Below are 15715 nucleotides of genomic sequence, written 5' to 3'. Positions count from 1 at the left end.
AATCTGTAATTAATAAAAAAAAAAAAAAATTTTTTTTTGCTATTATAATTTTTTTATGCGAAAATATTAAATAAACAATGCTTAATTCAATGATAATATTGGTAGTTCGAGAAATTCATTTTTCTTAGAGTTATATCGAATTCATTAATACTGACTTTAGGGGCTTTTTTCAAAATGTTCCTGTAAAAATTAAATAATTTTTTAAAAATTGTTATAATTTACGATGCTTTATTTTCATAAAAAAAGCAAAAATAAATTCTTGCATTTTTTTTTTTTTTTTTTTACTGTAGAAACAATAAAGTTATTTTTTGTTTAAACAAAATAACACATTTCCACTAAGATTTAAATAAAAATAATGGATTCATTATATTCCGTGATCATTATTTGATAAATACTGAAAATTTCATTAAAATTGGTTAATTTTCTGTTTTTTGGTGAAGGGAGGGGTCAAAATGTTTATACATTTTGAGCATAAGCATTCATTTTGCCCGTATCTACGGAATGAAGAAGTTATTTTTAAAAGGCATGAAAATTGAGTACCTTTTTGGTTAGATCTGTCAAAAGCGCTCCATTTTTGGGTCATTTTAAAAATGGAATAGAAACTTAAATTTCGTTCTGGCTAATTTTATTATTATTATTTTTTTTTTTTAGTTGCGCATGCGCCAACAAAAATGATAAAATAATTTAAAAAATAAATTAAAAAAATGGATAGCACGACCACTGATATGTGCACAATTTGCAAATATAAGAATTTTTTTTACAATAGTAAAATTTTGGGAACAAGAAGATTTTAGAAGCTTGATGCATTGCCCAAAACGGTCATATGTCCAAAGTGCCAAACAGTGTTCTTTTACAGAGAAAAGTCAAATGTGGCACAGAGCAAATTCTGTCAATGCTCAATGAAAGAAAAAAAGATACTGTTTGGATACGAGTAAGACGAAGGGGACATTTGAGAAATCTAAACTTTTTTTTTCTTTTTTTTTTTACAACAAAATTATATTGTTTGTCAAGCATTTAAGTAAAATGTGGAACCAGAGCAATTTTGGAGAAAAAAACTACAATGGAACGACATTTAAATTTCCATTACATTTTTAAAACAAGCCAAAACAGAGCGCCCTCAACAAGTTTTACCTTTTTCTTTTTTATTTCAGAAAATCAGATTTTACGATTTTTGGCAATTACGTATTTTTAGTAACCATTCATGAACCTTTACTTCCAGAGAGATTGTTAAGGGGGAAGGTTTATGATTATACTAGCAGGACCCATTAACTGGCGTTGCCCGGTGGAAAAATGTACCCTCCTTCGTAAAAAATTAAAGTACGGTTGTTGTTGTTGTTGCCCAACCTCAACCTCCCCATGTTAAGAACGGCCTTCGTAATAGACACCCCCCCAACCTCCCCATATTAAGTTATTGGAATAGACACTTCATTTTGTGTGTGTGTGTGGAGGGGGGGTACAAATCTTTGCCCCAAATTTAACCTTGCTAATTGTTTTCAGGCTACCCACCCGCAAATACTATAAACCAACAAAAAAGTTGGGGTGGGGGGCAGTATAAAGAAAACAAAAAATAGCATTATGTAAGGTTAACTAAGCCGCTCTGAAATCCAAAAATAAACAATGGTACCAATACATTTTTTTTTCAGGGTTTGGGGGGGGGGACGGTAGCGTGTTGTTAATGTGTGCATAGGTAAGTGTAAGGTTATCAGTATTTAATTTTTTGTTTATGAGCAGTTATGTTTCTATTTGATTCATTTTTTTTTAAAACGATTGCCTCTTGTAGTAAGTGTCACAACATTTGAAAAGTTCTGGAGCATTTGTTTACATATTAAGAGGTAGGTTCCGGAATAATCGAATTGTCAACACTCAATGAGAATGGGCGGAATTTATTATTTTTGAATCAGAAAATGGAAAGACTATGCTATGTCTACGAGTTCATGATCCAGTTATAAAGGGTGCAAACAATATCTGTAGAATGTGTAGATTTCCTCCTGGTCTTGACAGGAGGCATTATGAGGACTTAATATTTAAGGAGAAAAATAGGAACTACTTCCTCTAAAGATGCTGCGATTGTGATGGTGTTGCTCCTAGGATGAAATGCAGGATTTTATTATAATGACTAAATGTGTCTAAAACGTTGTTCTAAAGTTACATAAGATAGTAGCTAATAGTCTAGACATAATAAATTTGTATGTGGCATCTGTTGTTGCAAACCTAAGGTACTTTGATCCAGAGGGGAATTTCTGCAATCAAAATATATATCTTTCCTAAAAACATTTGATGTTATGTTGCATATTTGTTGTTGTTAACCTTTCACGGTTTACATGTTTTGTAAATAAATTATTTTGTTTTATATGAAACATTTATGCCATCTTTTCAATATACTATTAAAAAGAAAAAATAGTCGAATTGTTATCCGCCCTTTACTTCGACCAAATATGGCGACTGGTTTCTCGCGCATCAAGCACGCCATAAAATTTGATTTTTTTTTAAATATTAAAACAAAGAAAACCGATCGATCAAATCACATGACTTTTGGAAAATGCCATCTTCGTTCCATAACATGTACGTACATCATGTACTTTTCTGCATTTTCTTTAAATTTTCAAAATAAGTGCCATTCTAAATAAGTATAAAAAATTTCAATTACGTTAGCCATAATTATAAGTTTTTTTATGATGAGAATCAGTAAGAAATTAAGCTACGAGGTGTCTTAAGTTTCCAGGCATTTCTTATGGGCACTTTTATTGATAGTACAGTCAGTACACACATGAAACTGTAGTGCCCTTCGAAGTTATCTCCTCTGGCTACAACGCACTTGTACTGTCCCAACAACTTTTGGAAAGTCCTATGGAAGTCCCCTTGTGTGAGCATGTCATGGACTCTCGTCACAGCCTCTTTCACCTTCTCAATTGTCTCATAACGACAGCCTCTAAGGTTTTCCTTGAGCTTAGGGAATAACCAAAAGTCACAGGGCCTGGACTATATGGAGGAACTGTCTTGATGCCCATCTGGGTTAAATAGTCTGATCTTCTAAACATCCTTCACACAAATATGTGTACCGTTCTCACACACATCAAATTGCACTCTTGTCTATAAACACATGATGGTACTTATCCATGAAATAATTTGGTTAATCAACTTTAGTGTTCCGACTTCCTTACTCCCATCACACCTTACAGACTCCATGCCTTCCTTAAATCTCTTATGCCACTCCAAATTCATGAGAGATGATCCAAAAGCAGTTTGGAGCATTTCATATGTTTCTGTGGCATTTTTTCCATGTTTAATACCAAATTTTATTGCATATCGTTCTTCTAAAGTGTCTTCAAATCCAGATAGCATTTTTTAAATTCACCAGCTGTGACAATCAGGCTTTAGTCAGATGTATTCCAATTCCCACTGTAGCTGTTCATTTGAACCTGAAATCATAAGAATTGGTCAGTCATCTCATAGGATGTATAGCAATAACATATTGAATTTTCAAGAGTCTATGATAATTTTAAATAAATGCCTGTCCAAAAAATTTGGAAACTTATTGTAAGGCACTTTGTAAGAAACGTGTAAAAGAGGAGGCTGTCCAAGAGGAGGCTTACTTGGTCGAGTCAGAGTCACCTGATTGGAAAGAAAGAAAAGTAACCTAGTTTTCTCATTTTTGCATGATTTTTCGAACCGATTAAACATTTTACATTAAATAAAAACACTAAAAACTGATCCAGTGAGGTAGAAAAGTAACTTGTCTTTGATAACATTTATTTGTTATAATTTTGTTTTGACAACTTTTTGAAATCGATGTGTATAGTAATACAAACCCAATTTATTCATTATGTTTCGACCTTATTGTTTTTTGTAATTTTTGGATATGTTATAATTTGAGACCCAATAATTATATAAATACCATTTGTTTCACTTCAAATTCAATATTTCGTCATAATATAGGTATATTTTTTTTTGGGGGGGGGGAACTAATCTTTAACAGGGTTGACCTCATGATTTTAAGTTCAAGTGGGAAATGGATATTCTTGTGATTTTTCAATGGGGGAAGGGGGCGTGATAGGGGGTGCTGTTTTTGCTGTGCGGATGGGTGAGCTGATGAGGTGGAGATAGAGACGAATAAAATTTAACCACAAAACATATATATATATATATATATATATATATATATATAGGGACTGCCAAAATTCACAATTACCCCGCCCTATATGTAACACGATGTAACTTTATAAATATTATCAATATAACTTTTGTGCCATTTAAAAGAAGGGCAAGATAAACTAGTAATAATTTAAAAAACTTTTTCATCGAACGAAAATAATGAAATTGCGAGACGAAAATCGTGTTTACATAATTGGCGCTTTAAAATAACGTCCCCATGTAGTAGACATTCCGAACGTGAAAACATACCCATATTTAATAAATTTAGCAAAAATCAACTAATGGTCAGATTTTCGTGAAATTTTCGATACTTATCCATTTTAGAATGAAATTACATATAAAATGCAGTTTTCGTAAAATATACAAGGGGAAATGTTCCTTCCCCCATATTTATTTTTTCGAAATTCGAACAAAATATTTACGAGTTTAAATAAGTAAAAAATATTTTTTTTAAATTTGAATACACATTGAACAAAAGTTTACCTTGAAATTACAATAAAAAAATTGATATAAACTTAATATTGTTTTTTTTTAAATAGCGTTTTTTCGAATTAATATATACTATAATCAGTTTAATTGCCAAGAAAAAGAAACTTCGTAAACATTAATTTTTAAAAGATTAAAACGATTAAAATTCCATTATTTCAAAATGTTCCGTTACAACAGATTTTTAATTGTGTTTAATTTTTTTTTAAAATATTAAGTTTTAATATAAACATGACACTTGTCAACTATTTTATCGCCAGATTAAAATCAATTTGAAAATATTATTGCATAAATATTAAGCATTTTGTAGCCCCCCCCCTTCATATTTTGTTTGTCTCTTTACTGAACAAAATATGGAACCCCGTAGGTAACCAAAAACTGTACCAATCTTAAAACCTAACAAAATTATAATAAAGATTAATTATTGATTGCAGTTTGAAGAAGATAAAGGTTTTAAAAAATAATTAAGTCGCTTCTTTTTCATAGTTCGTATAGTTAACAAATCTGACGTCACGGAAACATGCGGTCCATTTTTCACACTTGTTTGGCAGACCCTAATATATATAAATTATTTTTTAATCATTTGATCTTTTCAGCTTTAAAAAATGTTGAAATTTTTAGCGACCTATATTTATTTTGTTTAGTTTTCGTAACATGAAATATGGAGGTAGAACACCTAAAAAGAAAAAAAAATTCCTCTAATATATTTAACGTAGACACCGCCAAAACTGGGGGGGGGGGGGCAGGTCAGTACTTTTTGACGGACCGTCTTTTTAAAAATCTACCAAAAATCAGGTAATTATACGATTAATACGAAATTTTCAGCGATTATTAGGAGAAGAATGAACTTTATAACAGTGTACTTATTTTTCATAAACGATATTTATATATATATATTTTTTTGCTTACAAAACCCCCCCTTGTTTTGAAGTGGGAACAAATATGCTTAAAATAATCATCTGAAACTGAACAAAACATATTGTGTTGTTGTAAGGGACAGAATTATAGATTAAAAAAAAAAAAAAAAAATTGTTTGCATACCTTATTTTGACGTCTGAATATCAGAACTTCGATTGTGTTTAATTATCCCGCTTTTGAGTTTTGAAGTGTGAAATTCGGTTAATATGTTGAGTAAAATAATTAATTTAAGTTAAGCAAAACAAAAAAAAAATTTTAATATTTATACGAAAAAAGCCATTTTAAAATTTTTGATAAATAAATTAACAATTTTTTTTTAGCGAGCCGAATAATGCATGACCATTATTAAACAGGGCATGCTTTGAATAATCGATACAAAAAAGAAAATTCGATAAATGTTGTGCCCTTTGTGTTAAAAATAGCATCATTTTTTTCGATCCCGTTTGAAAACGTTTGCCGCCTTTCTACTACGGTAGACCAAACGCGCTGAAATAAATTTTTTTATTCTGCTTTAAATTGCCCCCCCCCCCATTTTGGGGAGCCTGGCCCGCACACACATACACATTAAAAACCAAACTCATACAAATGGTCACCCATCTGGTACTGGCCAGCCTCAGCTTAATAATACATTGAAATTTTCGTCACTGAAAAATAAGTTTTTTTGGCCTGTTTGGTCTTCCATAGTTTTCTTCTTATAAAAAGCAAACGTAAACAGAGTCGATCTCGACTCTGCATCGACGCGAAATATCTGGTTACCTATATGAATAAGTGGAATTATTTGAAATTCAGGTACTTATATTATAATATTTTTGCATATTCTCTTAGAAAATCATCCTAAATCTTAGACAATAAATAAATAAATGAATTATTTCAAAAACCTTTTTTTTTAATATTTAAGTACGTTTTTTGTGCAAGACAAAAAATGTCAATTGTTAACTTTTTGGGAAAATTTAACATTTAAAATTTAATTAAAAATAGTAGAAAAAGTTTTACATCATTCTGTTTTCTATATGATAAAATTCAGGGTTTTATCTTTCTGGAAAAAAAAAAAGTTACTCAAAAATATAGATTTTAATAAATGTAATTTAGTTTTAAAAAACAACAACTTGATTTTGCGGCCATTCTTGGCGGTGCCTAAAACGAAACCTACTTTTATTATCTACGTTTATTTAATAATGAATAAAGATCGAAAATTTCAGGAAAATATGATCGATTTGATTTTTGCTAGATTTTTAAAACATGGGTATGCCTACGGCTTAAAAAACGTCACTACATAGGAACGTTGTTTTAAAGCGTCGATAATGTAAACACGATTTTTGTCTCGCGTTTTCATTATTTTTAAATATTAGCAGTTTATTTGAAGCTTTTAAATGGTAAAAAAGTTATATTAAATTGCATTTACATCATGTTACATACGAGGAGAACTGTGGCGCGCGTTGGAGGTATTTACTGTTTTGATACAAAATCTTTTCTATTCTGGATCAACGAAAGAGAAATCCTTTCAGACTGATATTTTAATCCCCAATCTGAAGTGTCACGTTTTTGTAGAGATGGGTAAGTTTTACTGGCAGCAAAAAAAAAAAAAAAAAAAAAAAAAAAAAAAGCATGTCTTCTCATGAAATTGACTGTACACTTATTTGAACAGAAACAAACAATCGCTTTATTATTATTCGGCTAATATTTAACACGGGGAGGGGGGGACAGAATTAGACAAAACGCCGATTTTTAATGTGGGGAAAAATCCATATGCCCCAAAAATAAACACTTCGGATTGGAACAAAAATAAAAATTATATAATAGCTTTGAAAATAGAGGAAAAAAGGATACTTTTAATTTTTGCTTAAAAACAAAACTAATAGTTGTCACTTTTAGGATATTTTATTTTGAAAAGGAGATTGAGAAATCAGTTTTAGAAAAACAAACAAATGGCCATTACTATTGAAACCAGTAGGAAAAATAAATATTTACGTATTTATGCAAAATACGGACTTTGCTGAAATAATGTTAAGAACTTAAGCACCACCCTCTTCATGTTAAAAAATACCATTCTTAACGGCGGTAGTGGGGGGGGGTAACTATTCTGTACTTTCACCTAACAATTTAATAAACAAAAGATATCGTAAAAATTGAACTTTAAAATTCTGAAAATAATGGCACAATCTATATTTCGTATAAATAATATTTGCATTAAAACAAATATTTGGTAATTTTTTACGATCTGCCCCAGCCAGCGTAGTATAAACGAACCACCCCATGTTAAGAACGGCTTTCGGAATGAACAACCCTAACCTCCCCATGTTAAGAACAGCCTCCGGAATAACCCCTCCCCCCAACTTCGAAAATGGGGAGGTTGGGGTGTTTATAATACGCTGAGGCAGTGGGCGTGGGTGGGGCGCGTCGTAAAAATTTCCCAAATGTTTTGTTTTTTTTGGTACTCATGCAGAGAGTGATCCGTGCTGAAATAATAACGTTATTTAAAAAGCCATTCTTAAGTTAAGAATATGTACAAAACACCATCCCCTCCTCCACATGTTAAGAATTTCTTAACATGTGGAGGGGATGGTGTTTTGTACATATTCTGTATTTTAACCTTACAATTGAATAAAAAAAAAAAAAAACTTTAAACGTGGAAATACGATTTAAAAAATATCGCAGCAGATCACTCTCTGCATTAGCACGGTTTTATTAAGTGTTGCTGCATAAACATCCGTGGTATTTAAGAATTAAAAAAAAAAAGAAAAGTACCAATTTTCGAGAGGGGAAAATGGTTACTTCTTTCTTGTGGGGAAAAATATTAGTTTCCAAAGTAAAGCATTTCAAAATAGTTACGGCCGTCAATTTTGAGATAAAATTATAATTTTTAAGTGTTTGTTACTTTTTCAGCATGTAGCGAAGAAACGTTCTTCGCGCTGAGCAAAAAATGGGTACGTGTAACATGGAAAAGGCTTTCAACAAATTTGACAACTCTAAAAAGTTTTTTTTTTTTAGCATAATTTTTATTGTCAATGAAGGAAACTAATCATTTCATTTTTTCTTTTTAAAAGTGTATAGAATTCTTATTAATTAATTAAAAAAAAAAAAAAAGATTAAAAAGCATTTGATCCGTGTTAAATTTATTACTCGAAAAAAAAAAAAAAAAAAAAAAATATGGTACTAGTGCAGAGAGTGATCCGGGCGTAAATAACGTTATTTAAAAAGCCATTCTTAACATGGGGAGGGTGTTTTGTACCTATTCTATACTTCAACCTTACAATTGAAAAAAAAAAAAAAAAAAACTTAAATTAAAGTTGGAAATACGATTTAAAAATAGTGCGGATCACTCTCAGCACAAGCACCTTTTTTTATTAAATTGTTAGGTGGAAGTACAGAATAGTTACAAAATACCCTCTCCCCATTTTGATAGTTGCTTTCTAAATAACATTATTTTTAAAAAGGTTCAATAAGTACAAAAACAAACAAACAAAAAAACAATTGACGTACGAAAATTTAAAATTATGTCATTTTAACAAAGCGACACCAACAATTCTCAATATACTTTTACATTAATCAAATGAAAAATATTGGTGGTTCTACATAATATGAACCAAACTAAACCTAACAATTAGTTTGATTTGTAGGAGTACCAAGATGGTACTCCTGCAGAAAGTGATCCGTGCTGAAATAATAACGTTATTATTTAAAAATCCATTCTTAACACGGGGAGAGGAGTGTGTTTTGTGCCTATTCTGTACTTTAACCTTACAATTGAATCAAAAAATATATCAAAACTTTAATTAAACTTGAAAATACGGTTTTAAAAATAGCACGGATTACTCTTTGCATTAGCACCAAAGATATTTTTTAAAAATAATTTCCAATTTCAAGTTTAGTATCCGTTCTGATACTACACTTCATCTTGTCTTCCTCGATGGGTGAAGAAGAACACAGGGGACAGGGCAGGGCCTTCTAAAATAAAGAAATTAAAATTCTTGGCCCAAACTAGAGTAGTTCCATTTTGGGATAGCTAGATTAAAAATAAATAAAAATCAGCTTTGTGTCCATTCCATGCCTTCGTGAGTGGGAAAATAACTTTTCCTAAAAAGTTTGGTGATTTTTGTGTCAATCCAGTTCCCAACCCTAAATCCAGATGGCAACTGACCCCCCCCCCCCCAAAAAAAAACCTTGTTATTTATGACAAGTATCAAAAATTCTATAAGATCTCACCAGATTGTACCAGAGTCGGAGTGATTCTATAAAAATGCCCTACATTTTTGCGGTTACTTAATTTACAATTCAACAAGAAAATCATCTTCCAGTGTTTATTAAACTAAAATCCTGATAATAAAAAACAAACATATGAATATTTATTTAACGTAAAAACAAAAAGAGGGGGTGTGTGTATATATATATATATGTATGTGTGTGTGTGTGTGTGTGTGTGTGTGTGCGTGCGTGCGTGTGTGTGTGTGCGTTTGTGTGTGCGTGTGTGTGTGTGTGTTGTAAACGCAATTCCCTGTTTTAGGATATTGGTCAGATCACTGCGTATACACTCCTAAAATAGTTTAAATCTAGCGTTTACCGGCTTCAACGTATTTTGTATATGAAGATGGATCTCAGTTTTGATATATTATTTCGTTGTGACATTTAATCTCAAGAATATGGTCATTAGTTGACCTGATGGTTTGGTTGTAGCAGACTTTTAAAAGCAGGCAATAAGAATTTTATCAAAATATGTACATTGTCACGTTGCATTCAACACGTCGCTATTTTGAAAAAAATAAAATAAAAATAAAGAAATAAAAAAATATTACAGATCCAAAAAGCGGCAATAAATATACCAGTAATATTTAAAGGCATAAGCGCAGATTTATTATTGTTATTATTATTATTATAATCATCATCATCATTATTAAATTTTAAATAATTAAGAAAAAAACTGTTGCGAAGAAAAAAGAAACGAAAAGGGAAACAGAAAAGAAAGAGAAATATATGCCACCATCTTCATGGGTTTGGATTGGGTTTACACACGGAGATGCTAACAAATAACAACGGTACAAGAGACGGTTTCTTGCTTAAACATACATATTATTTCAAATCTCTCGCAGAAAGATCAACTAAGATGAAAACAGCATAAAAAAGAAAGATTTTCGAACGAAACTAACCTGGTCGACCATATCTTCGGCCTTGTCCATTAATTCCTGCTGCCTCGGCATGTTTGGTAACAGAGGTCCGTCCAGTGGTGCCTAAAATACCTCTCAGTTTTAGTCGTTGTCCGATGCTGAACACGGACCCAGCTCCACTACTTCTACCAGAAAAACTACCCAAGTATTAAAAAGGCAATCACAGCAAGGTAATGGTTAGGGTCAACAACCAAAAAATATTACTACAGGCGAAGGGAGAGGAGTCGAAAAAGAGTCGGAGTGGTGGTGGTAAACTACCAAGCAGGAAGAACAATCAGCGGCTCCACGAAAGCCACGTCTTCGAGCATGGACTCCGCCCGGAAATGCATTCATAGATTATCTCCCTTGTTTTACTCAAGACACCGGTTCGAAATTTTTTTTTTTAACTGGTTTCATATTTGGAAAAGCTACTTCTGAAACTCTCTGGAATTGGACCAACTAAAAAAAAAAACTTTTCAGAATGTGTTCCTGTTCCTTAAATTATATATCTAGCTTGACGCATCCTCACGAGGATGAAACGCGAAGATTTTATGTAGCTTAATTGCCATCTATATTTTCAAAACTTACTGCCTGCCTCTACTTACGAATTGAACACTAGTGATGAATTCATATAGATAATTAAAATATTTTAAATTGGGCCATTTTTAGTTTAGGGTAGCAAACTAAGGGAGATAAGTTTATTTTAAAAAAAATTAACAATTTCTTTAACATAATGAGTTGAACAATTTGTTTGATTTATGAATTAAAAAAAAAAATGAAATAAATTCCAATGACCAATAAAATTGTAATTTTTAGTGTTTTTTTCTCCCAGTAGAATAATTGTTTTCCTTTAAACCGAAAACAAAAATGTTTTTGTTTCAAAACATTAAAATCTCATCGTCAAATTGTTAACAAAAAGATCTAAAAAATAAATAAATAAAAAAGTTGTCATAAAAAGTAAACGTAGGAAAAATACGGATTTTTTTTTATTTTTTATTAAAAAGCAATTGTTGAAAAAAAAAAATCTAAAAATAAATGGATATGAGTTATCTTCTTTACTTTGCCGCCCTAAAGTAAAAAAGAACAATTTTTTTTTCAATTATTAGAAATATATACTGAATAAATATATAATTCAACAATGCACAAAATATGATAAAGATTTAAAAGGAAATACATATTTTGTTCTTAATTTAACATTTGCGCACTTTTGTATTGCAACAAATTTTTTATTTTAGTTATAAACTGAACATTTATAAATACAATTCTTTTTTTTCTTAACCAGATAGCTAATTATCAAATATTGTTTATTAGTGGCAGCGTATAATTTGTCTTTCACGTTACAACCAACAAAAAATTATTTAAATTTAAAATAAAATGATTATAAGTTTATGTGAATATCAAAATAACTTCTTTATAATATAAAAAAGAAAAGGGGCACTTAGAATATGAGTGAAGAAATAAATTAACTTCAAAATAAACAAACCTCCCTCTTGTCATAATTCATTTTTATATAATGATAAAATAATTTAATGGATGTGACAAAACAATTTACGACTAGACTTTTTTAACAACAGGATTTCTAAAGAGAATAATGTTATTATTTCCACTTTTAATTCGCAGGTTTGAAAGATAAACTTTAAACTTAAGGTTTATCGGCGGGGGTTAACGAAAATAACGGAATAGATTTGCCACGTCTACTGCGAAGAAAAGTAACCTTGTTCCAGTGTTGCCGGTTTAGCGGTTTTTCCGCTAAATCTGGAGATTTTATTTGGAATCTTGCTAGTAAAATTTGGATTCAGCGGCTATTTCTTTTTCTGGATAATTTGGAGATTTCGTTTTCCGCCCAAACAATCGCAATTTCAAATTGGTATTTTTTTTTATACTTTAACTGCAACTCAATATTCACTGTTAAATTGACGACTTTAGCGGTTTTCAACTATGCTGAAAACGAATATCACAGTAATCCAACTTTAGGAAATCTCCATTACTAACGATTACTACGATATTATCCCATTGATTACTGTACATGCAATAACCCTTATCATCGAGAGTGGCCTCCGGGCTTTGGTGACTCCCATTAAAAAAAAACAAAAAAAACAACAATTTTTTAATTTAGAGTAAATACTTTTCTGGATATTAAGAGTTTATTCTCCAGTGTAATCCCTTATGTTTTCACTGACGGCCATGTTTTTTACACCTTAACAAGTACTAATGCTTATGCATGTTACAACCCCTTTCCTATGTTAAGAATGGCGACGGCCACTGGAATTTATTAGTACATTGGGGAAAAATGTGTTAATATCCAGAAAACTACTACTTAATATACAGAAAACTACTGCCCCAAATTTGAATGTGATATTCATTTTCAGCATATCCGAAAATCTATAAAAGTATCATTTTAAAGGTGAGTATTGAGTTACAGTTAAAGTAAAAATTTATCTTCAGATTTATTTAATTGACTTTGCGCATATTCATTTTCACTCTAGTCATCATATGAGGTTATTTTTAAGCCATCTTCTATACATGTGCACCGAACAGTAATAGTTTTATATTTTAATAAAAATTTATCCTTGGAATCCCCAAACTCTATAAACCCTAATCCGCCATGGCTTTATAAATCCTGGTGCTTCTTCGTTATTCGAATGAAAATCGAAATATTGAATTTCAAGTAAAGCCAATGGTATCTACCTGATTGTCATGTAGCAATAATGAATATATCCAAAAATTCAGAAAAACAATAAGGTGTTAGTGAAAATAATTTTCAAAGAAAAGTAGGGAAAATTGAATTTTGCTAGAAAGAGGGAAAAGAGATAAACAGGAGAGTTTGAATTGTAACAAGGGAGATAATTATTTCCTGAAAACTTAAAATCTTAAGTAATTCAGTAAAGCTGTAGGGGACTAGGATATATAAATCCTAATCCCGTTACAAAAGAATAATGAAACGAATGGAATTGAAGGAAACAAAACCTCAATTGATGGATAAGATAAAATCGTTTATTTACTTTTGAAAGAATGAATGTTTTAGATATAACGTGTTCATGTCCGCGTAGGTGTAACCATCGTTCGTTGCGGGACTGGTGTTGTAGAAAGAAAAGGAAATGTGTGTTCATCTCAAGTTCGGGTCACTATCGTTTGTTCGCACGTGGGAAGAGAAGTGAATAATGTAATAGAACGAGAAATGGCAGTCCATCGTGTAGACAAAGAAAAGGATAGAGGATTGACGTCAGTTAGCAGTCAGCTACGCGAAGGTGTTCTCAGGGACCAGTAGTAGATAGAGAAAGAGTGAGAATGTGTATGTACGGTCTGTTAGCTTTTTGCCCCACATAGTAGCAGGTGGTGTGAGGCACGCGCCACCCAAAAGGGAGGCGGCGGTTCGTCGAACCTCTCAGCCTGAGAGCTGGTCCTAAAAGGAAGAAGCCACTTGTTGCTTTTTCTTTTATAGGTGTTTCCGTTGGTCTTTTGCGCATGTGTGGATTTCCTTTGAAAGGAAGTGACGTCGTCCATCTGTGTGCGTACGTGTGCGCGTGTGTGAGTACATGTGTGTACGTTAGCGTGTGTGTATATACACGTGAATGTGAGTGTATGTACGCGAACGTGAATATATGTACGTGTGTGGACGTGTGCGCGTATGTTTGTGTGCGCGTATGTATGCGACAAGTAATAAAGCTTGAATTGTGAACGTGTTTTTGTGTGAGACTAGGAAAGGCTCGCGCAAAGCTCAAGTTTTGCTAATTGTCTTCAAAAACTGTTTTCATTAATAATTCATTTTGTAGCTTATCGAGGGAGGGGAGTCATTTTTTGGATATGTTCATTACTGCGACCTGACAATTAAGTAGATAACATTGGTTTTACTTGAAATTCAATATTTTGATTTTTGAATTCCGAATAACAAAGAAGCACCTAAATCTTTTATCAAACTTTACTTTATAGAGATGAGAGACAACAAAATGGAGTTTTATTCTATATTAATAAACAGTCTCTCATCTCTATAAAGTAAAGTTTGATAAAAGATTTAGGTGCTTCTTTGTTATTCGGAAAAGATAGAATTAATATCATGCCGGTTGGTTGGTTGAAGGAGAGAATAATTCAGTTCAGTTTACACGTGTTAATAGCTAGTAGCCGTTGGTATGAAGAAAGCCTGTTAAAGGAGAAAGAAAGGGCAAAGTCTTCAGTGTATTAATATGTTGGCATGGGTGTGTGTCAGTGTATGTTCTTTAGCAGGGTAAAGAATGTTCGTTTGGGTACCGCACGTGGAAATAAATGGGAGCTAGAAGAGAGCCATTGTTAGCTTGTAGTACTCACGTTCGACCGGGGGGGGGGTCTAAGGTGATGTGTACTGCTTGGCAGAGCAGCAAGAAAGAGAAAGGGGGTTTCAGATTTTGCCTTTTATGTACTCGGTCACGTTATAGAGAACTGGCTTGTGATTGGACAAGCTAGGAGGAAATGGATTTCAAATCTCAAATTATGAGAATTAGCTTCTGTCTGTGATGTAGCGAGTGTCGGCTGCTTCAACTTTTCTAGATTAGTCACACCATTTGTTCATGAATTACGTCCCGCGTTTTTTTATTTATTTATTTTTTTTTTGTTTTTGTTTTTTACACTTAAATATAAATAGTATTAAAGCAAGGGTCGGCAACCTATGGTCACGGGCCGTAGCCAGCCCACAAAGGCATTTTGACCGGCCCACGAGCCTCATTAGCAATTTCTGTTTTTAACATGAGATACAAGGCTTTCGAATTCAACCTGCTGTTTTCTTTCTCTGAACTATCTAACCGAGTTTGAATACTAACCCGCAAAACACGAATGGAACCCAATCACCTCCATTTCTGTGTCAAAACATAAAAACAATAAACAGAAAACAAAAACTTGTAGAAATGGAAAACAAAAAATCTCATTCTAACATTTAAAAACGGTTTGGCGCTTCTACACTATCGGACGAGATTTCAGAAATCGTAATATTGAATTTCACATGGAAACAACAGTATCTTTTTTTTTTATACATAGGAGTTACCACGTATAAA

The 15715-nt window shown here is 32.0% G+C and overlaps 1 protein-coding gene across 1 annotated transcript in view; it reads right to left on the bottom strand.

Annotated features, from left to right (window-relative positions):
* LOC145285883 (surfeit locus protein 4-like) overlaps window positions 1-11079 on the bottom strand; it is a 65714-nt gene extending 54635 nt beyond the window's left edge. The window contains exon 1 of the mRNA XM_080134344.1: window positions 10698-11079. Coding sequence (XP_079990470.1) covers window positions 10698-10748 — 51 coding nt within the window. The 5' untranslated portion in view covers window positions 10749-11079. The remainder of the gene's footprint in view (window positions 1-10697) is intronic.
* Between the last annotated feature and the right edge of the window lie 4636 nt (window positions 11080-15715).

Source organism: Euprymna scolopes, chromosome 10 (genome assembly GCF_053919585.1).
Source record: "Euprymna scolopes isolate OS-2025 chromosome 10, ASM5391958v1, whole genome shotgun sequence".
In the NCBI taxonomy this organism is placed as follows: Eukaryota; Metazoa; Mollusca; class Cephalopoda; order Sepiida; family Sepiolidae; genus Euprymna; species Euprymna scolopes.
Note: the sequence above shows the minus strand (reverse complement) of the source record. Positions and strands in the feature narration are given on the sequence as shown.